The sequence below is a fragment of the Ochotona curzoniae genome, unplaced genomic scaffold (genome assembly GCF_017591425.1).
Source record: "Ochotona curzoniae isolate NIBS_2020 unplaced genomic scaffold, NIBS_Ocur_1.0 contig_2692, whole genome shotgun sequence".
NCBI lineage: Eukaryota > Metazoa > Chordata > Mammalia > Lagomorpha > Ochotonidae > Ochotona > Ochotona curzoniae.
Genome location: NW_024465556.1, coordinates 18,364,786 through 18,387,635, shown reverse-complemented (window position 1 = coordinate 18,387,635; position 22,850 = coordinate 18,364,786). Strand labels below are relative to the sequence as shown.

Genomic DNA, 22,850 nt, shown 5'->3' with positions numbered 1-22,850 from the left:
AGACCCTACGATGCTAGTTTTAAATTATATGCAACTTAAAGGAAGGAGACTATTTAAAATAATCTGCAGATTGCTTGTAAGACTAGATGGGTTCTTGATACTTGTCCTTGGATCACGAAACAGAAGGATAAACCTAAGGCTGACTTGGTGAAAAAGCAGATGCTTAGCTATAAAAGGTTCTGTTTCCATCATGTCATAGATCACAAAAACTGAGGCAACATTATCATATCAACTACCACCATGACTCTTGCAGCGAGAAGTAGACCGCACTAAAGGATCCCTTGCAGGAATTTTTCCACTGACTATCTAACTCTACACTACCCTACCAGACCTTTTTACCTGCATTCTCACACCCCATCTTGAGGATGTATTTGCTAATATTCCACACAGGGATAGATTAGATTGCTTTTAAGTAGACAGGTTAAAAATCTCTGACGACTATATTTCCTCCCTTTGCATAAAACTACATTTCACTGGGTCAAGGCGTAACAGGTAAAGCAGCTGTGGCACCCGCATCCCATACGAGTGCTAGTTTGAATCTTTGCTGTTACATTTCTTATTCATCTCCCTGCTAATGCACCTAGAAAAGCAACAGAAAATAGTTCACGTGTTTGGGTCCCTGAACCTGTGTGGGAGGGGAGACCTGGAAGAAACTTCTGACTTTGGACCGGCCAGCTCTAGCCATTGCAACTGGACTGAAATAGCACATAAACACACAGTCTCTATAACTCTTTCAAATACACAAATAATCTGATCCATATCCAGTGATGTTATCCATTGCGCCACCGACCCCGTCAAATCCGTAAATAAATAAGTAAAGAAAGAAATAAGTCTCTTTTAAAAAACTACATCTTAAACAGCCTAGAAAGAATTATGGGGGAATTGAGAAAAGAAAAATTTACAACCTACTCGAGTGGACCTATTTGACTGTATATGAGCCACTGTGTGAAATGCAGTTTTCATTTCCTAACATGTCAAGTTGCTATTTCCAGGTGTTAGTGATACACTTAGTTCAGAAACTTGGAAAAATACAAACTTTCTGTAAACCCCTATATATGAATATATATTCATGTTAATTTTTACTGTACTCCTCAATATAATAAAATACTAACATAGGAAGATCTCGTTGTTAGTTGTCAAATAGTAAAGAATTTCTTTAGTTCAGATTTTAATATAAGTTTATAGACACAGGTATAAATCCTCTCATGTTACTGAACAGGTTTGTTCGACCTTTATTAAAAGGATCAAAACTGACACCATCCTTTTCATCTGTCACTCCACAGTCGTCAAACAGTAACTTCTCATTGACTTTTCCTCTAGCCCCTAGCAGTCACCATTTGACTGTATGTTGGTATGAATTTGACTACTCCTAAGTATCTCACATAAAGAGAATCATACTTATGAAATATAAACCATGTTTATTCTATCGTGCCTTGCCTTTTACACTTATATTATCATCAGGTTTTACACAGAACAGTAGCATGAGTCAGACTGTCTCTCTTTTCAAGGCCAAATAACATTCCATTATCTATCTATATCCGTATCTACATCTCTATTTTTTATTCATTTATCTTTCACAGTAAGCACAGGTTGCTTCCTCTTTCAGGCTCATGTGAATAATGCTATAAACATGGGTGTGCACCTAACAACTGAAGTTGCTGATTTCAACCCCTTTGGACATTGCTTAGTCTATTATGTTTATTTTTAAAGGTCATTTAGAATTTTGCATCATTACTTTTTTAAAAGATGTATTTATCTTTATTGGAAAGGCAGATTTATAGAGAGAAGCAAAGACAAAGATCTTCCATCTGCTGGTTGATTCCCAAAATGGCTGCAATGGCCAGAGATGAGCTGATCCAAAGGCAGGAGCTTCTTCCAGGTCCTCCATGTGGATGCAAGGTCCCAAGGCTTTGGATCAACCTCTACTGCTTTCCCAGGCCACAAGCAGGAAGCTGCATAGGAAGTGGAACAGCTAGGCCACGAACTGGCACTCATATGGGATTCTGGAGCATGCAAGGCAAGGACTTTAACCACTAGGCTAGTGTGCTGGGCCCTGGATCCACATTACTCTTAATATTCTCTAGGGCCCAGCCCTCCCTCCAGAAGGATTTTATAACTCAATCAGCTTGCAAGCACTGGAAAAGTGACTGATACGTAACAGAACTTCTAGGAAAGCCAATCTCAAAGTGGGATAAACTAACACAATAGGCTGAGTAGAAAAGACTTCAGATCTGCAAACTATGGAAATAAGAAGAATTTAAAGCATTAAATTTATAAACAAGAGGAAGTGGTTTATAGATACCACAAAAGGAGATTGGTCCCTAGAATAAAACACCAAGGAAACTGATTTTGTTACTTTGTTGTTAAATGTTACCAACTTCACAGTGTGATCATTTAAAAATGCTCTACAGTGTGAGGTTTAAGGCACAATGCTTCCTAATTAGTGTTTCAAAAAGTGTGTTAGCACTGCTTTGTGCCATTCTGGAATGTCACTTATGGTAAATTAAGGGACACTTTCCTCCCTATCTTCCATTAGTATTTTAATGCTAGTAGGTGGGAAAAAGCTGATCCATATTCAAGAGGAAAGGAGGGAAAACAATAACAAATTGGCATCTCTTCTGTGAATTGCCCCACAGGCCAAGCATTTTTATGTTCTTAATCATTATTAAATGACTTAACATGACACCCAGAGCCTGGCGAATGATTGCATCCTGACATGAGAACGAATTACAAATGAAATGAAAGATCAAGCTGTATTAGAGGACTGCCTCTGGGAAATGAAAATCTTTAATTCTCTTTTATTATTGACATTTATTTGGCTGCCATGAATAACAACACAGCAAAGAGATTCAGCTATGCTTGTGCACTGAATAGCTTATCCCAGGGCTCAAAACTGCATTAACATTTATCATGTTTGCCTTTGTAGCTGACACCACTGAACAGATTCTCTATCCATCTTGTATTTATCATGCATTGCAGATATCATGCATCCTCTAATTTAAGTTCATTTTCATATGGTAGGAACAGCAAAGATTAACCAGTGTCTTTCCTCAAATAAATTCCTACTTGTAAGCATTCCTAGGCATGATTTAATGGACTTAATAAAGAATAAAATGAGTCCACAAGGAGATTCAGTCAAAAGGTAGGAAGGCTTTCAATTTTGGGAAAATTATGGAAACTCACAATGAGGAAGATACTGGTTAAAATGTATGAGCAACCAAAACAGCACGACATGAGTGTGAAGGTAGTACTACAGTTCCTATAAGAAGCCCGAGCAGCTTTCACATTTCTAAATGATTCAATGCTAAGACAGGAATAGGTCGGTGTAGCACAGCATATCCCAGTGCAGACATATTCTTTTCATGGTTTATTTCTTTTCCCTTTTCTACAAATTGACAGGATGGCTTTTCCTGCTGCAGCAATAAAAGATAACACAGTACCAGGTCACTTTGCTTTGATAATCCTCTGTGACCAGATTGTTCTTCAAAGCTTTCCTAGAAATCAAGGTTTTACAAAATATTCACAAATTCTGGGAAAGCCATTTAGTATCCTCAAATCATCTTTATAATTCTTTTTAAACTTTTCTGAAAGTTTTCATTACAACAAATTTCAAACATATACACAAGTGGAGAAATCAGGAAAATGATCCCAAATATATCCTTTGGCCAATTTGAACAATCAACAACTCACGACAAGTCTCACTTATCAATACTTCCCTTCACTGTCTATTGTTCACTGAATTAGTGTGAAGAAAAAAATCTCTATATGTTCCTTCAGACAATCCTAAAATAAAAAGATAGAATCGATGATTTTGGGGATTACTTCCTCCTAATATTTGATACATGATTTCATCTTGGACTCTTTCTAAACTTTATGTATTTAATTTAATCCAAATTGAGTTTATATTGCTTATAATATCTTTTTTCAAGATTCATTGACAGTCTCTGAGCCAGTACAACCCATAGGGTTTGTGCCAATAAAGAGTAACTACCCCAGTTATAAGCAACTACCTGGGTTGCTTTGTACCTAGGCAAGTGTTGGACCTCTGGGAAAAAAGCAGCCAATAGCTTGTGGGTATTCTGGGCCTAGTTAATGCCAAATCTGTGTTAACTATATCAGTGTGCTAGCACAGCTTTCTATTCTATTCTATTCTATTCTATTCTATTCTATTCTATTCTATTCTATTCTATTCTATTCTATTCTGTTCTGTTCTATTCTATTCCGTTCCATTCCGTTCCGCTCCGCTCCGCTCCACTCCACTCCACTCCACTCCATTCCATTCCATTCCATTCCCCACATATATTTAACATGTAGGGAATGTGAGGGACACTAGGTCCCTTTGGGCTGGGACATGCCACCTTGGGCTCCAGGCATGCTGCATCACAGGGTGGTGGCAGGGGTGGTGGAGGGGTGGGCTGTAGATTGTCTAGGGATGGGGTCTGTGGACATGCTGAAGTGGGGGGGGGGGGACACTGAGGGCACGTTTGAGAGGTAAGGAGTAACTTCTGTGGACGTCCGTGGACAAGACCATTGCACTCAGATTGGCGAGGGAACTGAGACAGGGTGACTTAGAGGGGGGAAACTGTTGAGTATATCTGGGTCAGGCCAAGGCATCCATCCATGTGGGAACCTTCACTGGGCTGAATAGCATTGCACACTGCCTGCCAGTGTATGCAAAAGCTGGTGTTATGGGGGTATGCCTGGCAGTACTCAATCACAATTGCAGGGGCATGGGGTGGGTCACCCACCAGAATTAGTGATCCGGGGGACAGATTCTATAGGGGATTTGTGGGCTTGTCTCTGTGGGATTGCAGCATCTACTGATTTGTAGGAAAGCTGGGCCTGGTGACAGGCTGAACCAGGCCGCAGCAGCTGCTGGCACATGCAAAGGACAGGACCAAGGATAGACCATGCTAAGCAAGGCCATAGCACCCAGCAGCACACGTGGGATCAAGGGATGGGGATGAGTCTGGTAGGGGAATTGTGGGCACTTGCCTACTAGGTTGCAGCTCCCATTGAGATCTGGGACTGAGGGTAGGGCAGACTGTACCCATGGTTGTGCATGAGAGTTGAATGGGTTATGGGACAGGTCAGACTAGGCAACAGCACAAGCCAACATGCACAAACACCAGGGCTGGGGAGGGGCCTGTTGGGAGTTTTTGAAGGTCATCTTGTATGGTCTGTCATACCCATTTTTGTATGTGAGGATCAGGCATGTGGCAGACTGGGCTGGGCGAGGTCTCAGCACCTGCCAGTTCAGTGAGAGATGGGGCTGGGGTGAAACTGACTAGGCAGTTGCATCCACTGATAAATGTGATGCCTGATGAACCAAACCTGTTCCTACACTGGTTGGCACATACAACAATCAAGTCTGAGGTCATCCCAGGCAAGGTTTCTTGAAGGACTCCCCAACTAGACTGCTGGAATCAAACGCCAGCCACAAGAAAATCATAATATATGTGGTCCGACCACGGAATGTATGTATTGGGACTGGGTCTTCTCAGTTGCTGATGCCTGTGGAGTGTACAGCATGCCCAGATGTACACAGAGGACATGGCAGCCAGCTCATTTAGGTCAATAGAGGATGTGGAATGCCCTTCATAGGATGGAAAGTAGAAAAGGCTGGATAACTCTCCTGGCCAAGTATTGCAGCAAGCGTCTGAGTCTGTGGATGTACGAAGATCAGCTTGGTAGCTAAAAGATCTCTGAAAGATTTTTCTCAACCTTGGTACAACAAAGTCAATAACATCCCAACCACACAAGTAACACCCTCAGAACATTCTTTCTCACATTGAGGCCTTTGAGGTGTCAACAAATGACCATCCCGACCCCCAGAGGGCAAGGAGCAGCCTCCTTCCCTATCCCCCTGAGGACACAGGAGAAAAAAAAAAGGAACTGAAACATTTGTCCCACCCACCTTCCTCCATACCTGACCCTTCCCACACCAACTGGAGGCCCTCAGAGGTCCACATGAGCATGCAATCCTCTCAATCATGTAAGCAATATTTAAAAATTCTAAAAGAGTAACTGTGAATATCCTTTATTTTGTGCTTATATTTTACGGGTGTTAATTTCATTTCCAATCAGATCTTTGTACCTTATATTTCAGTCTTCAGGAGAGTATTGAAAAAACTCAAAGGTAATAATTGCTACAATTAACAGAAATCATTGTTTAATCAATTGGTTTTAAACTGCATGATTCAAACAGTTTAAAACCAATGAAATGCTTATATTTTTACTTTAATAACAGGCACTATAATATTGATGATAATAATGACTCCGATCAATAACAGACTTGCTTACTGATGAAATTCCTATTTGATTTCTATAAGTGCTATAAAATAGATGACTGAGTAATCACAGAACTGAGATTTTCTTCTTGAAGGAAAAACTGAAAAAGGAACTTATTTTTGGATTTTATTTGTTCATAACTGAATAAATTTATTCTGGTGCAGTATTTCACAAGTTAATTATATTCCTTCTTGTTTAGAAAAGACATTTATAGACTAACACAGTCTCTAAAAATTTCAAAACAAATAAACTATACCAAAGCGGTTTATTCAGCTGAATTTTAACAAATCATCTTTCTGAAGATAAACTGTTTTTGTACTGAAACAGAGCATACGAATACTAAGAAACTATGAAAGGTACGTGGCTACACGGTAATAGGAAGAATATAGGATTTTGTAATAAATATTAATCCCCAACACACTGCATTTCTCACACAGTTCCCACGCCTACCTGTAGCCATGATGGTATCCTCTCTCCCTTGGGTGAAGATCACAATTCGGTGTCTCTTGGAGTTCACTTTTGGCAGGGCTTGTGTCTTTTTGGCTATCTCTTTAATGTCTTTTGTCTATAAATAGAAAAGAGGAAAGAACTCTTAGTAATCACCAGTAAACAAAAATTTTATTAGCAGGCAAGCAATTGTGCTGGTGATCATCAAACAAGACATCTGAATTTCTATTAACAGATAACTAAAAAATCATTCATATACAAAAATCCACAGAATCGCATGACTTCTAAGAAACCTGTTGTCACTATGAAAAATTTTTATATTTCTGATGCATCTTATTTGCTCTGTGCTGTCTGTCATCTACCAGACTTTCAATATAGTTATGATGCAAATCCAAGGGGCTATAAATTTTTTTTTTCAAAAGACTTATTGGGGAAATAATGCAATGGCTCAACTAGCTAATCTACCTTTGCAAGCATTGAGATTCCATATAGGTGTTGGTTTGTACCCTGGCTGCTTCACCTCCCATCCAGCTCCCTGCTTATGGCCTGGGAAAGCAGCAGAGGATGGTCCAAATCCTTGGGACCCTGTACCCATGTGAGAGACCCAGAAGAAGCTCCTGGTTCCTGGATTCGGACTGGCTCAGCTCTGGCTGTTGCGGCTATTCAGGGAGTGAACCACTGGATAGAAAAGCTTTCCCTCGCTCTCCTCTCTGTAAATCTGCCTTTCCAATATAAATAAATAAATCTTAAAAAAAACTTTAACAAGACTTATTTTTTCATTTGAAAGCCAGAGTTTAAGAGAGGGAGAGAAAGAGAAAAGGGAGGGAGGAGAGAGGAGCAGGAGGGAGGATGAGGATGAGAGAGAGAGAGATAGAGAAAAAGAGAGAGATTTTCCAACTACTGGTCCACTCCACAGACAGCCACAATAGCCAGAGATAGGCCAAGGCAATGACAGGAGCCAGGAGCCAGGAGCTTCTCATAGGTCTCCCACAAGAGTGGCAGGGCCCAAGCACTTGACCCATCTTCTGGTGCTTTTCCCAAGCCATCGGCAGACAGCTGGACTGAAAGTAGCACAGCAGGACACAAACAGGTACCCATATGGTATACTTGTGTGACTTTAGCCACTATGCCATAGTGCTGGCACTGATACTATACTTCATCTATAAATGTTCTACAATATTTTTTGAAAGGAAATACAGCTTATGTCATACTTAAAAAAAAAACTAATAATAACTCATTCAAACAAGCTAATATGAAATGAGTTTTCAAATTTGCAACTAAAGAGATATTCTTAAAAACAATAAATTGCTTTAGAGATGTACAGAACAACTGTATAACTTCAGAAATATTTTGGGTATAATGTCAAATTTTTCAAAGGAGTGAATGAAACAAGGAAAACCTAACACCTTATATTATTATGTATTAGCAGGAAAGAAAAAAATTAAAGGAAGTGCTCTTTCCCAGAAAGACATAACTTTGCTTAAAAAATGATAAAAGTTTTTAAGAATTACAGATTAAGCCCTAAAACCCTGATGTTGTTTTTCACACTACACAGGCCATGAAATTTTACATCATGAATATTCTAACTTGAAATCTCACTATTGAGCTAAAGGCACAATTTTTAGAATGTGTTCTTAACTATTTTTGATCGTGTGAAAACCCATCTCTGTATTCAGCAGACCTCTAAAACTATCCCTAGTTTGAGTTCTGATGCTAGTTTGCTCTGTTACCATGCAAAGTTCCAAATGGTTATGGAGAAACAAATATGTATCAGAGGGTACATATATACATATGACTATATATATGACAAAAATAAAAGAGTACATGTTGGAGAAAATCAGATAACTAGGACAGAAAAATGAAACTAAAGCAGATAAATCATGTTTTATAATGGTTAAAAATGTTAGCAACTGGGCCTGGAAAGTCCTCATCTTGCATGTACCAGAACCCCATGTAGGCACCAGTTCATGCCCTGGCTGCCCCCCTTCCCTTCCAGTTCCCTTCTTGTGGTCTGGGAAAGCAGTAGAGGATGGCCCAAAGCCTTGGGACTCTGCACACATGTAGAAGATTGGAAAAAAGCCCTTGGCTCCTTGCTTCGGATCAGTTCAGGTTCAAACACTGTGGTCACTTGGGGAGTGAACCTGTAGATGGAAGATCTTTCTGTCTATCCTTCCCTCTATAAATCTGTCTTTCCAATAAAAAAATGAATGTATCTTTAAAAAAAGTTAGCAACGAAGACACTTTTTAAAGTGTAAGAACGTGCAGAGAAATATTTTTATATTGTTAGTTTACTAAATACTAGAGAAATTCCAGATAATAAATAAAGCTCAGCTTCTGATACCTTAATATGATTTTCACATAACTTTTATTTCTGAAAAGAACAGGCACTTGTAGGACAATGATGCTGACCTTTCAAACATGCTGACTACTCTGCTTTCAGTTGCTTATTTTAGAACACAACTAAGCCTGAAATCAGATCAGAGAAGACATTTTTCTAAGTTTTTAGAGACACTCTCAGAATGACTAGTAACAGTTGAAAGGATCATAAAATGCCATAAAATAACACTGTCGACACTCCTTAAAGCAAGTTACAACATTTAATGAAAATGGCCTATGGATAATATGCCAACTTCCTTAGTATAAATGGTGTTACTATCAGATTTTTAGTTCACAATTAAGCATAATTAATTTATTAAAGGTGAATGGCAGAATCACTATTTCTTGGGAACAGAGTATTATGCATATGCCAGATTTTTTAAATGAAGTCTTTCTTCAAGGTGGTATACAGAATAAGTTAATAATAAAAACCATGGTGGCTTTCTACTAACCCTAATGGTAGCCTGGTAATTTCATGAAAGAAATTATCGTCTCAAATATTATCAAAATGGCAATTCAAGACCGAAATAAGCTTTCCAAATAAAAAAACATAAATCTAGCCAAATGTACGTAAACTTCATTCTATTTGTATCCATATCCACATTTGATACAAAATCCCTTTGTCAGTTGCTCTGGCATCACTGTCAGTAAGTACCTAATATAAATTTCTCACAATGCCTTGAGGAAGCTTTGCTTGCACACAATAGTTGATTCTCATCCAGTATAAAAAGTTTGCTCAAAACCTCAAATTTATTTTCCCAAAGATACATATTTGTAGTTCTACAATATTTTTCCTTCTCTTTAGGTTCTTCTCCTTTACACTTTAACTCACACATTATAACAGAACAATGAAATCACAAGAAACTGAAGAATATGATAAACCTAAACTTAGTATCTGTGTGACCTTCAGCATGTTAACAAAGCTTATTGAAGTTGAATTTCCTTATAGACAAAACTGAAAAATATTCCAAATAAAATACATGGGGAGCAATGAAGAAAAGAAGCTGAAGAAAAACAAGATCCTTAAAGAGTTTTCAAAATAATCTCCCCCACCCCAAGATACTTGGCAAATAAGGAAAAACAGCAATGTTCGAGTGGAGAAAGCTTACCAATACTATCCTAGCCCAGTGATCAATTTAGTGATACACAAAACTAGTGTACTTAATGGGATATGTACTTGGTAATTATAAAGGAAAATCAGCATCTTTTCAGAGGACACTGGAAAACACCACTTCCACGCAGTGGTTAAGGTTAACTCTACCAACAGTGAGACAGTAGGACACCATGTACCTCCCTGATAAGGACATCCCACTTCTGTAGCTTTCCGGTCAAAAAGCATAATCTCAATTTTATCATGAGACAACAGCAGACAAACTCAAACTGAGGAACATTTTACAAAATGACTGGTCAGGACTCAAGTGAGTCATAGGTTGTGAACAACAAGGAAAGAATGAGAACCTGTCACAGACTGAATAAAGGAGACAAGAGAACTGTACATGGCACCCTAAATTACAGAAAGGAATTCTGAGTACTAAGAATTCAATTATAATATCTGAGAAGGGAGGAAAGATGAAAAGAGGGCAGACTTAGAAGAAAGTTGATACAATTGAGCTATGATTGAGATACATAGCTCTTCAGTAGTCAGTAGTTATAGAAATATGTATCTTACTTTCTAGATCAAGAAACTGAATAATGGAGAAGTCATCTGTGTCAGTTACAAATAACAAGTAGTTGGTTAAGCTAGTATCCACCATATCTGATTCCAATAGTACGGTTATGCGCTATTCCATGCTATTCACAGAGGTACCGCTTCTTGAATTACACCAGTGGTTTTTTTTTTTTTATTATCTCAAAACTGTAACATGTTTAACTCATTTATACACCACATTTACAAGTCATTCCTGATCTTCTATTTAAATTTGTTATTTATTCCTAACTATTGTATTTCCCCCAACAAATTTCTATATTTGAGTTTCAAGGTATTTCTCATTTTTCAAGGTCATTTTGAAATCAAATCTCCTTTCCAATTAGATAGATGTGAGAGAGAAAGCAGTGCAGCTTATAGTAGAGAGAACAAGATTTAGCTAATCTCTCGTACGGGCCCCAGTATGTTTCAGACAGGAGATCTGAATAAGTCATATAGCTTTTTCTTTATCTGCTGACCTGATATGGTAAATAGAAGCCCTACTGACCTCCTAAGGTTTGTTTGAGTATTCCATGCATTAATGACGTATTAGGAAAGGTGTAATAAATTGTGAAGCACTTCACAACAGTCATACTGTCTCAAAATTTAAAATAAGGAAATTCTGTTTTGTCAGGGATGATCACACACCTAAAAAACAGTAGTGTCTTTTAAATTAAAGAATACATTCTCTTCACTCCGTTTTCAACATGCTTGTGACACAAACACCAGAAAAAAAGAAGCTCCAAATCTGTCAGAATCTACCTATTCTTGCAGAATTTCAATTGCTGAATTCCCACACCATAGCATTTTCTGTTTTGTTTTCCCAATGCAAACTGCTCTCAATTATGGCGCTCGGCGCTTGCATGACGTGTCCGTTGCCAGCCTGATCTCACGTTCCCTCTTGCTCTTTCACTCCAATGCGGTCACCTTGGCCTGCTGCCAGTTGCTGGAGTTCACAGCACATTATGCTCTTTCTTATTTTCGGGCCTTTATGTTCTTGTTCTCTTGAAGATTTGTTCCCCTGATTGGATTTTTTGGTCACCATTAGATATTTGTATTTTCAAGCTTTACTTTTTCAGAGACATTCCATGGTCATCATAAGTGAAACAGGGAGCCTTCCCACACTCTTCATTTCACAATACACCCTCTGGTCATTGCCACCTTGTCCTCAGGCTGCCAGAGTGCCAGGCACTCTGTAAAAGCTCAGTAAATATTTGCTGAATGAGTAAACAATTAAGTAAACAGAATCAGAAGATTATCTTATCTCTCTGCCAGCATCTAACTGCTGTAAAGTTTTCCTTTATTGGGATCAGTTACTTAGAAAAGCAGCAATACATTCTCTTTGCCAGGAGAATCTGACTTGGTGTCTGATTTTCAAAAATGCTTTGTGATTGTCCCTTCAATTCTTTACATTTAAATGAAAACAAGAGTCTTAGAGTCATCTTGTGGAATTTGCCGGGAATCAACATCTCTTGATTACTCCCTGCAGATTTGCTATCTAGGGCTTATCAATGGAATTTTCTGTGACGATGTGTATGCCTGTCATCCAAACAGCCCAACAAAGTGTACATTCACTAGACAGTCTACAGTACGCTTGAAATGTCCCTAATACAACGAATGAACTAGATTTTAAATCTTATTTAATCTTAATTTAAATAGCTATATACAGTTAGTGATGGGTGTTTTGTGTAGCACAGTTTCATATATTTCTCTCTCAGTGGAATAAGATGACAGAGTGCTCACCAGTCAGAAACAGATCCCATGTCTGGGAATCTCTCAAAGGCTGTGTGGCAAGTAGGAAAAAGGGAAAAGATGATTTTGTTTCTCTAGGGGGAGGATAATTAAATAATTAAATAAAAATTTGCTGCTTGTAGTAAAATTGAATGATTGATCCAATAAAGAAGGTATGAATTATCTATATTTGGCACATACTCTCTGTTGCAGAGACAATAATTAACACACAGATTTTTACTTGGGTTTTGGAGGCTTTTTTTAAAACTTTTTTTTTAAAGTCAGTTTTCAATAGTTTTGAAAAGGCTTCGCAGTGAGACATGAAGCACCTTATTTTTATTTAGGTTCTAAAAATAACCTTTAATCAGTTCAGCTCAGGATAAGGTAGATTTAAAAACACACTGCAGTCTGAACAGTTTTGCCAGAATAATAAAAGGCCTTATGAAACTTTTTACCCCAAGAATTGTCATTTTAAATTCTTAGCAGGGCTGTCATTTAAATCAGGCACTATGCAATTTTCCTATATATATATATATATATATATGCATATATATATCTCCTCTCTCTTCTACGCTGTGCCCTGCCTGGCTGCAGTTTTTATCTCATTCTTCAGTGCCCTCCTAAGCTGCTGCTTCTTGCTGAAAATTGCCCAATTCATTTTAAAGATTTAAGATTAAAAAAAAAAAATCTAAAGATTATCCAAAATTTGCAGAGAAGCTAGCCAGAATATAATAAACAATGCCACTGAGGATATCTTCTGATGAATACACACTGGTTATTTTTACACATGTCTGGATTGGTCTGCCAGCAGACAGATCACTAAGGACAGCACTCAGTGACTTTGGGAACTTACTGAGATTTACAATACAAAATGAGGGTAGCAAACTGCTCACCTTTTCATTCTTTTAATAATCTTATTTCTGTCTTCTCACTCAGGCTCTAAATGTAGAGGCAATATTAAAGTTGAGAAGGATAAAGTGCAAATTTTTGTTTAGTTTGTTGTACTAGACTTGAGGACATTCATACATTTCCACCAACAGAAAAATGTTCAGGTAAAGTGATCTATTTGTTTAATTCTTAGGAATATCAAATTCCAGACTTAGGCTTTTGCATATCTATCTAATGAACTGAGGAAAGATTTAATTACATTACAGAATCACTGAATTTCTCTAGGTAGTGTTCTATATGTGGATCGTATTTTATTTAAATACTCATGGTTTTTAATATCTTTGGGAACCCGTGAAGGAACATGTTAAGACAGCATTAGCTTCATCTAATCTAACATATCTCTGTCAATATCACTGATGGAGCAGTTTTGCTGTGTCAGGAGGTAATAAGGTATGCAATTATAATCAACATCACTTTTTATACAGGCTGTAATAAATTATGGCAGATTTATAGCAAAAGGAAACATCTGGAATCATTAAATAAAAACTAATGCAAAGGTTAGGACAGCATTGGTCAGCAGAATACAGAATACAGAAAACACAGTTTGTTGCTAAAACTAAAGGTAAACCAGGCATATTCAGAGCAAATAGTACAAGGGAGCAAAAGGATGAATTAGATCTAATAATTAAAAGAAAATAATTATGTATGTCCTACCTACATAGTTATGTATGTCATGATAATGTTACGCAACAAATTATTTTTAAGAATCTGAAAACTTGGATATTTTAATATGTTTTAATGGTAACATAATAAACTGACAGCATACACATCTATATTAGATAAGCTTTCATCTGTAGAGAATTTTGATTTATCAACATGCAATTTTTAACATTAAAACTTAACATCGCGGCAGGCATTCAACACCCTGCTCAACTTGAGGTTTGAGAATGTCTGGGTTCGAGTCTTGGATTTGCGCCTGGTTCGAGTTTCCTGCTAATGCACACTAAGTGAGGCAGCCAATGATGGTTTTAGTTGAGTTCTTGCTCCTATGGGAGATCTGGACTGAGTTCCTGACTCCTGGCTTTGACCTAACTGTTATAGATATTTGGGAAATGAAGCAGAAGATGATTCTATCTTTGTCTCTTTCAGTCTTTCTGCCTTTCAAAGAATAAGAAGAAAAGCCAAAAATAAATGAAAAAAGAAAAGCCCAAGCTTCGGAATATCAGTTAAACTTTAATGACTGAGACATTTATTCATATTCTCGGGACCAATATGCTTGACCTTTAAATTGAAGATCCTTTGATGACATTTTGTATTGATTAGCAGTCTGGGAAAATAAAAAGTACAATTTAAATTTGAGAAAAAGGGACAGGTATTTTGGTGTAAGACTAAGCCCTGTCTTGTAAGGAGGTGTCTGGATCAAGATTGCTAATTCTAGGCTTCTGACTCGGCTTCCTGCTAACGTGCCTGGCAGGCAGCTGTGGATGGCCCCCCAGTGCTTGGGTTCGTGCCATGAAGGTTCCTGACTCCTGACTTCAGCCTGGCCCAGACCTGGCTGTTATTTTATCTGTGGAGATTGACCCAGTAAAGGGAAGCTCTCTCTCCCCATTTCTCCATGTCTCTATGCTGCTTTGCCTTTCAAATGAGTAATCAATATTTTTAAAACTTAGCGTAAAAAGCTTGTAAATACTTTTTCTGCATGTGACTCTACTGTACATTCATTTTACATTGTGCATGAGAATATTTATACTACATGCTCATTGTCTTCCCCTACAAAGAGGAAGCTCTGTGTCTGGTGTGTCAAGTCCTATGACATCAATAACACATTGCTTTGTTGCTCAATAATGGAATCTGCCTTTAGTATATTTAAATAATAGTTCCAGCAGAAATTCATGTAACACTGTTTTCTCAAGAGTTCAAAGTGAGCTTATTAATTCTATCTAATCAATGCTCACAGTTCTCTCCATGGCAAAGTATTCAAATAAGAAGACTGTTTCTATCTTCTAGCCCTAGTCAGATCAAATTTTAAAATATTACCATCATGGTACATTTCATATTGCTGTGTAGAACAAAGCACTTTACACAGTTCTGGCTCAATAAATATCATAGTCATAAAAGACTCATAAACCCAGTTAATTCTCTGTCAATTAACCCGGGTTCAGACTGAAGTCAGTGTTTTCTAACAATCAGTTGGGAGATGGATATTATACAGATAAAAACATGGTCTTGACTGTTATCTTAATTCTGCCAACAACTACCACATGGAGTTTTGATTCCTGACAGGATAATACTTCTATTACAAAAACAGAATCAAGACCTGAAAATTATAGCCAATTATTAATATTTTCTTTCAGAGTATTTATGTATATTTTATGTTATCCAAGACAGAGAGGGCAGGGGGATGAGAAAAAAGGGCGGGGGAGATTCAAACAAGAAATTTATATGAGCAGGATTTAAATTTATCATTTCCTAACAACTGTTAAAGTACAACCTTTGGGAAATTAATTTGCATAATGATAATCTACATGTGATAAGGCTGAAATTATTTAAGCGACATTACATTTCATTATTTAGTCTTGCTCCACCACTGCTTTAGCAGTGAATCCTTCTGAAATGTAATGCAGCTAATGAGGTAGCTTTTTAACTGAACAAACTGACAGGCCCCATATCTGCAGAGGCAGCTTGAAACCATGCCCAACCTCTTGGCTTCCCAAGAGGCTTTTCAAAATTCAATAAATAACATCTGTAGGCGATGTTGGGTGCAGACCTAGCAGAGTGCGTCATAACACTGTGCTGGCAGAACAAAGAAACCATGACGACTGCCAAGTTTCCATGGCAACTGCTGCGAGGCTCTGAGAGTATAATAGCACATCAATCACTGTCCAAAAGAACTTCATTATCAGCTAGAAAAAACCTTTAGGATCTGTTTAGTGTGCAATTGTGGGTTAACTCACCTCAAAGCCTTGCTCTCTAGCAAAAGTGGCAGCTTCCTGAAATTAAAAAAAAAACAAAACAGTTAATTATAAAGTGCTAGGTAATGAAGAAATAATCCATTTGAAACTCGGTCTTCTTTTTACACAATTATCTCAATATACCCACATAGTTCAATTTTCATTCTTAATACCAAAAATAATTTCTCTTTTCCCTTGGTGGAATAATAATAATAATAATAATAATAAAGGCAGCACAATGTCAACACACTTCACAAGTTGGAATAAAGACGCTGTAGTGCACGTTTTTACAAGAGCTGCCACCATGAGTTCAGGTGTTCTGACCTTAGCAAGGAAAGACAATTATTTGAAGCCTAAGAAACATTCCAGTGCTTGTGTTTGTAATTAAAGCAGCAACTTTCAGAATGCTCTTCTATGGAGCACCCTTGCTAAAAGAGATTCAGAAAAATCACCATTTTGTAATCTTCACATTGAAATTTAATATAGGCAAAGATCATTAATGAAGGTTAAATTTATCAGGTCAAACAATGATGGGGTCCCAGGCATTTCTGTGGAATCAAAGTGTCATTGATTATATGTTGGTAACTAGGAGCAACTTTTAATGAAAGATAACTTCTAATAGAAGCATAAAGTTTTCATTACTTTGTCCCAAATTTTTGATCCTGTCATTTAACAGCACTAATCATAGGATCATCAAATATTCTGGTGTTAGGGTATGTTATGAATTTAACAGAATTGCCTTTACAGTATCCTAAGTTTTTTTTTTTTTAATCATGAATTAGTGAAAAGGTTATTTTACTAATCTGGATTCACAAGAAATAAAGAGAATGGAGAAACAAATCAATGCACTGATTAACTAGACAAATTCATAAGGTATGGCATGCAGGTAATGCCCTCTTAAGCAAGTCAGTATTGTAACAAAGTGGGAAGGGAGAAGTGACCAACAATGATGTATGGACCGTAACTGGGTCCTGCTTTTGAACAAACCAGCTACAAAAGATATTTTTAGGACAACCAAAGCAATTTGAATACAAAATGAGAATTAGACAACAGGAATAATCAGTTTAAAGGAAAATACCCTTAATTTGTTTTTAAAAATGTGGCAGAGAAAAAGCACAAATTAGGCACAAGATCTCATCTTCTGGTTCACTCCATAATACCTGCAATGGATGAGAATGGGCTGGGCTGAAATTGGCAGCCAGGAACTCAATCCAGGTCTCCCTACACAAGTAAAATCCAATTACATGAAACATCATATTCATCACTGCCTCTTATTGTCTGCATAACCATGAAGCTAGAATGACAAGCTAGAGTTTGGAACTGAATCTAGGTGCAGGAGCTGGGTATTGTGATCGCGAGCATAAATGCCCTTCTTCAGCTTTCATAGATGTATGCTGAAATGCTTAGGGATGAAGTGTCACAGAACACATAATTTGCTTTACTTCATAAATTCCTATCTTGCATGGTGGATGAAAAGGTTGTAGCTTCAAAGCAATACACTAGGAACAAATCTGAAGACAAGAAAGCAAGAAATGTCACAGCAAAGACAAGAGGAACTCTATTGCAGCCTAAACTCTGGGCTCGTGAGAGGGACTGGCAGATGCTGCTGATCTGCTTTGTATTTCAGGAAAGGTTTGTACAAGAGGAAGTACTTGGCTGTCCAATTCAGAAAGGAAAAGGAGAAAGTTTTTGCTGCAGTCACCAAACCCAGCTGGTAATGGGAAGGATGGTGGCAACAGGGAATTGAAGTTGCACAAAATACGTAGGTATAGTCTCACTGCAGATATGCATCGACAGCTTTTGGGTCATGGCAAAGGTCTCTGGCAGCAGCACTTGAGGGAAGTGTATGCCAGTATCAATTCTAGAACCATCGTGATTCGTTCTCCTGCTAGAATTCCACAGAGGCAAGAAAGTGGTTTTCCTGAAGCTGCTGAGTGGTGTGGCTTGCTGTATGTGACTGGATCTCTTTCTCCTGGGTTCCTCTACATGGAACACACCAGAAATCTGTCATCAACATCTCCATGAGAAAATGATATCAGCAATGTGGAAATTCAGAAACATCTCATGGATGCTTGTTTGAAGCAGTGACGGCCGAAGAAGCCGAGAGACCAGCAAGAAAGAGAAATACGAGATTACCCAGCCATTCAAAGTTGAGCAAAAAGATGTAGATAACCAAACGCTACCAAATCTCAAGACTATTCTTCTGTTCCAGGGAAACACGCAATCTGCTTTTGTTCCAATGTCTGGAATGTATCTTCACAGACTGAAGTTCTGGGGTCAGCACTGTGACATATTGGGTAAGGTTAGCAGCACTGGCATCCAAGTTCCAGCTGCTCCACTTCCAATCCAGCCCCTGGGAGCTGGGAAATGTGCCTGGGAAAGCACTGGAAGATGGCCCAAGAACTTTGGCCCTTGCACGGGGGTGGGAGACAGAGAATAAGGTAATCACTTCAGAATGGCCCAGTTCCGGCCATGGCAGCCATTTGGGGAGTGAATCAGCAGATGGAAGATCTCTATCTCTGTCTTTCCCAACAGTTCTAATCTGCCTTTCACATAAATAAATATATGTGAAAACAACACAACTATATGTTCTGAATTTCACAAAGAATCTAATGAAATAATTGATAATAAAAATACTTAACATAAAGATTAAATTGAAGCAAACTGTTAAAATGGTGACAATTGTTACATCTAGATCTATACATCATACAGGGGCTCAGAATCTGTATTTTGTTTGTTTGAAAATGACAGGGCAACAAAAGTTGGACATTAAAAAACATACTGTTAAAAATTTTAAGAAAGTCCAGATTTTCAATCCTTAAGAGTACAAATGTATAAGCATTAGTTTATTATATTCTAATCCCTTTATAGCAAGTTATCAAATGACAAATTATATATCTGTGTAATTAAATCCTTTCCCTTTCTTTATTTTTTTGGTTTGTTCCTATATTTTAATTTTATGACTGACAGAAAATGGAGGAAATATTACTTTTCAATTCCACTTCCCTCTTGAAAACGAAAAAGACTGCAGACAACTGTCAAGAGCCTCTACATCTTAACTTCCATTCCTCCAAAATTATCTTTGCCAAGAGATATTAATAGAAGGATGGGATTTAAGCCTGAGTAGTGAACAGATCCAACTCAACTAAAACGAATGCTGCACCAAACCATGTAAGGCAGAAAGTACAGTCAGTGTCTCCAGCACAAATTCGGTCACTACCTACATGTTGCAAAGGATGCTGAGAAAAAAAAATATCCGTATGTACTTATAGACCTGTATTCTTGCATCACATAGTTAGAGAACTATTTTGTGGGGTTTTGGAAAGGTTAAACTGTGTGATTTCAAGTGAACATGAGGTTAAAAGGAAAAAAATGGTAAGTTGAAAATACAAGTCCAAGGGCTATTCACCAGTGAAACATAAGGCTGAGCAAGTCAGTCTAAGCTGGTGAGTGTATCCTTTCCAGATTAAAAAGAAAAAACAGGACAAAATAAAACTGAGTTATAATCTTGACAATTGGTGTAGGCAAGATTAGCTCCTTAAGAATTTACTTACAACAGAACTTAGTACATCACATAGCCTAATACTTGCTGACTGGAATGTCAAGGACGTGGTTCAAAAGACATCCTTGTAGTGGTTTTTAAGCTGTCACAACTAACCAAGCTAATTCTTACATGAAAAACTACTTGTTTATGTTAAAGATTTCGTCAGAGCTATGAATGAACCCTAGAGAAATGTAAAAGAAAGTTAAAATGAAGAATTTTTAGGACTAAAATTGTACTAAGACACAAAGAAGGAAAATTTACATATAATAATTACATTGTTTTAAATAATCACTTGTCATAAATGTATTAAGGAATTAACTATAATCTATTACAGTTTTGGGCAACTGACTGAAAGAAAACACAAATATAAATATCAAATTATTAGTTTTTAAAAATACTGGGCCCTAGGAAACTTCCAAATCTACAAACAAATCTACAAATTCTGAGGATCAATATATACCTGATGCAGAAAACACATAATTAGAAAGTCCGCTCAATTTTCTATCTATGCCCCCCTCCCACAAGTCTGCTGAGCTGTTGTCCTATCACAAGAATGCTAGGCCCTTTTCTGTGCCTTACAATGATCTTATCTTCCCACTTCCTCCCACCTCCCTTTGATCTTGGGCTGGTGCCCCAAGTCACTCCATCAGAGGAAGCAGCTGGCTCACATCACTACTGACTTTTCCGTAGCTAACCTCTGATCTGAAGGAGTTCACACATACAATGATGGAGCAACATTTATTTTTGCCTCTCAGCAAAACAAATAAAACAACACGGAACAGTTTGACCCAGTAAGAATTTTAAGCAGAATTTTAGTTCTCAGAGTCACTGCACAGAGGCGAAAGGCATCAGGTCAGCAAGCAGGGAAGGGAGAATGGGCAGAAGGCAGGTTCCAAATATCAGGAGCAATTCCAAGCAAACTGATCACTCCAAATTGAAGAGGACTTTAGTGTGCTATCACAGTGAATGTGAGAAAAGAAAACAAGCGAGTCCCCATCTGTGCTGCCCCAGGGCGCCTCGTACTGAGTTTCACAAATCTAATGAAGCAGTCAGGTTAAAATCCAACTGCAGAGTAGATGTGACATGTGGAGAACAGCTAGGGTTAGAATAGAGAAGCAGGGTGGTTCCTAGTGCAGGTGATTATCCATGTGATAATCATTATATTTACAGGCTTTCCATTTCAGATCTGACATCAAAAATCACAAAGGAGGAGGGATTAAGGAAATAAACAACTGACACAGAGGCTTTCCTGCTCCCCTGAGAATATGGCACTTTCATTCATGCATGACAAGCAACAAAAGCAAAACCAAACAGGCCAGCAAAGAGTATTTCAGAGAAGGCTGGATTTCACATTAATGCTTCTTTCCATTTTGATAACTTTCACTACTATTCAGTTTCTGAGACAGGTCACGTTTTCAGAATCGGCTCCCATTGTTGTCTATGCTACAATATTATATCATTTTTGGTTTACAATGAATGATCCTCACATAATATGTCTTTTACAGCAACAGAGTCATTTTTTCCTTCCTGGAATTGAGTGTTGTGAATAAAATGACATATAATTAAAGTCTTAGACTCTCATCTATACCATGTCACTTAGGATTTACAGCAGGCTTATTGCCTAACCAATCAGACTAAAAGGGGCTAGTAGAGCAACAATCAAATATCATTTTTTACTGAGATTTAAAAAAAATTGAAAATGACAGAAATGTAAAGTTAATGAAACTATAGAATACTTCCATTAAAAGCTATTCAAAGGGACTTACAAACCATTTATATAAAATACAAGCCCCAGATTATAGAGGAAAGGAAAGAAAGTCAAGTATATATTTGTATGTATAAAAGATTATTTCCCTTATATTCAATTAAAGAGAAATTGATTTTTCCACACTTTGGTAAAACCTAAGCCTTTAATTCATAAACTAGAATTACCTGAAACACCAAAACTATATTAAAAAAATATAACTTGCCTATACTTTTATTTTGATTCTAATTAGTACTAGCTATACAGAAACACAAGGATTTTTATGTCATGAAACTTTGCCAAATCTGCTTACTCTTATAGGAGCTTTTTAAAGAAGTTACTTAGCAATGCATACAGAGATGACTATGTGATTCATTTATGTGAAGACAGTCTTCCACATTACTACTGACCATATCACAAAGTGATTTTGAGATGTCCGAACAAACCTTTAAAACAAAAAATCACTTTTCTCCAGTGATTGGAAGGGTCTGACCTCCACCACTATGTATTACTACTACTACCATAGCTCATAGCCTCTCCTCCCTTTCTTTTTTTTTTTAAAAGATATATATATATATACTTTTTTTTTTTTCCCTATCTGCTGGTTTACTCTCCATACGGTTTCAATGGCAGGGCTGAGCTGATTTGAAACTAGGGGCCAGGAGCTTTCTTCAGGTTTCCCACATAGGTGCAGCATCCCAAGCACCTAGACCATCCTCTGCTGTGTTTCTAGACTACAAGCAGGGGGATGATTGGAAGTGGAGCAGCTAGGACATAGATTGGCACTCATATGGGATGCTGGCACTTGAAGGTGGAGGAGTAGCCTGTTCAGTCATGGTGCTAGCCCCAGCTCATAATCCTTGAACTCTCACTTCTTGCTCCACATTTAAAGGCGCTGACCTAGTTTAGAACTGCTGTTAAATATTTGCTTATGTTATTTTCCAGATTTTTTTTTTTAATCTCAGACATGGTCCTAGGTGTAGGTCACCTTACAAACTGGAACAAAAAGGGAGAAGTACAACTTAGAACCAGAGAAAGAGAACTTTCAGCTACACACAGAGAGGAGTTCCTCCATTCAAAACAGACTATTCTGTTGTTCCAAAGCAAGGAAGAAGTGGACCCTGTAAGAGCGTGGTGTTACCATTCTCACTGGGAGCCCTCACTGTACTCATTCAAGTTTGGAAGTCCAGCACT

The 22,850-nt window shown here is 37.7% G+C and overlaps 1 protein-coding gene across 5 annotated transcripts in view; it reads right to left on the bottom strand.

The window, feature by feature from the left end:
• Positions 1–22,850, bottom strand: part of ADK (adenosine kinase) — a 440,503-nt gene that overhangs the window by 79,925 nt on the left and 337,728 nt on the right. For all 5 annotated transcript variants that reach the window (XM_040975998.1, XM_040975994.1, XM_040975995.1 and 2 more), the window contains 2 exons: positions 16,372–16,407; positions 6,742–6,856 (listed from right to left, as the gene is read on the bottom strand). In XM_040975998.1, the coding sequence (XP_040831932.1) occupies positions 6,742–6,856; positions 16,372–16,407 (151 nt within the window). The remainder of the gene's footprint in view (positions 1–6,741; positions 6,857–16,371; positions 16,408–22,850) is intronic.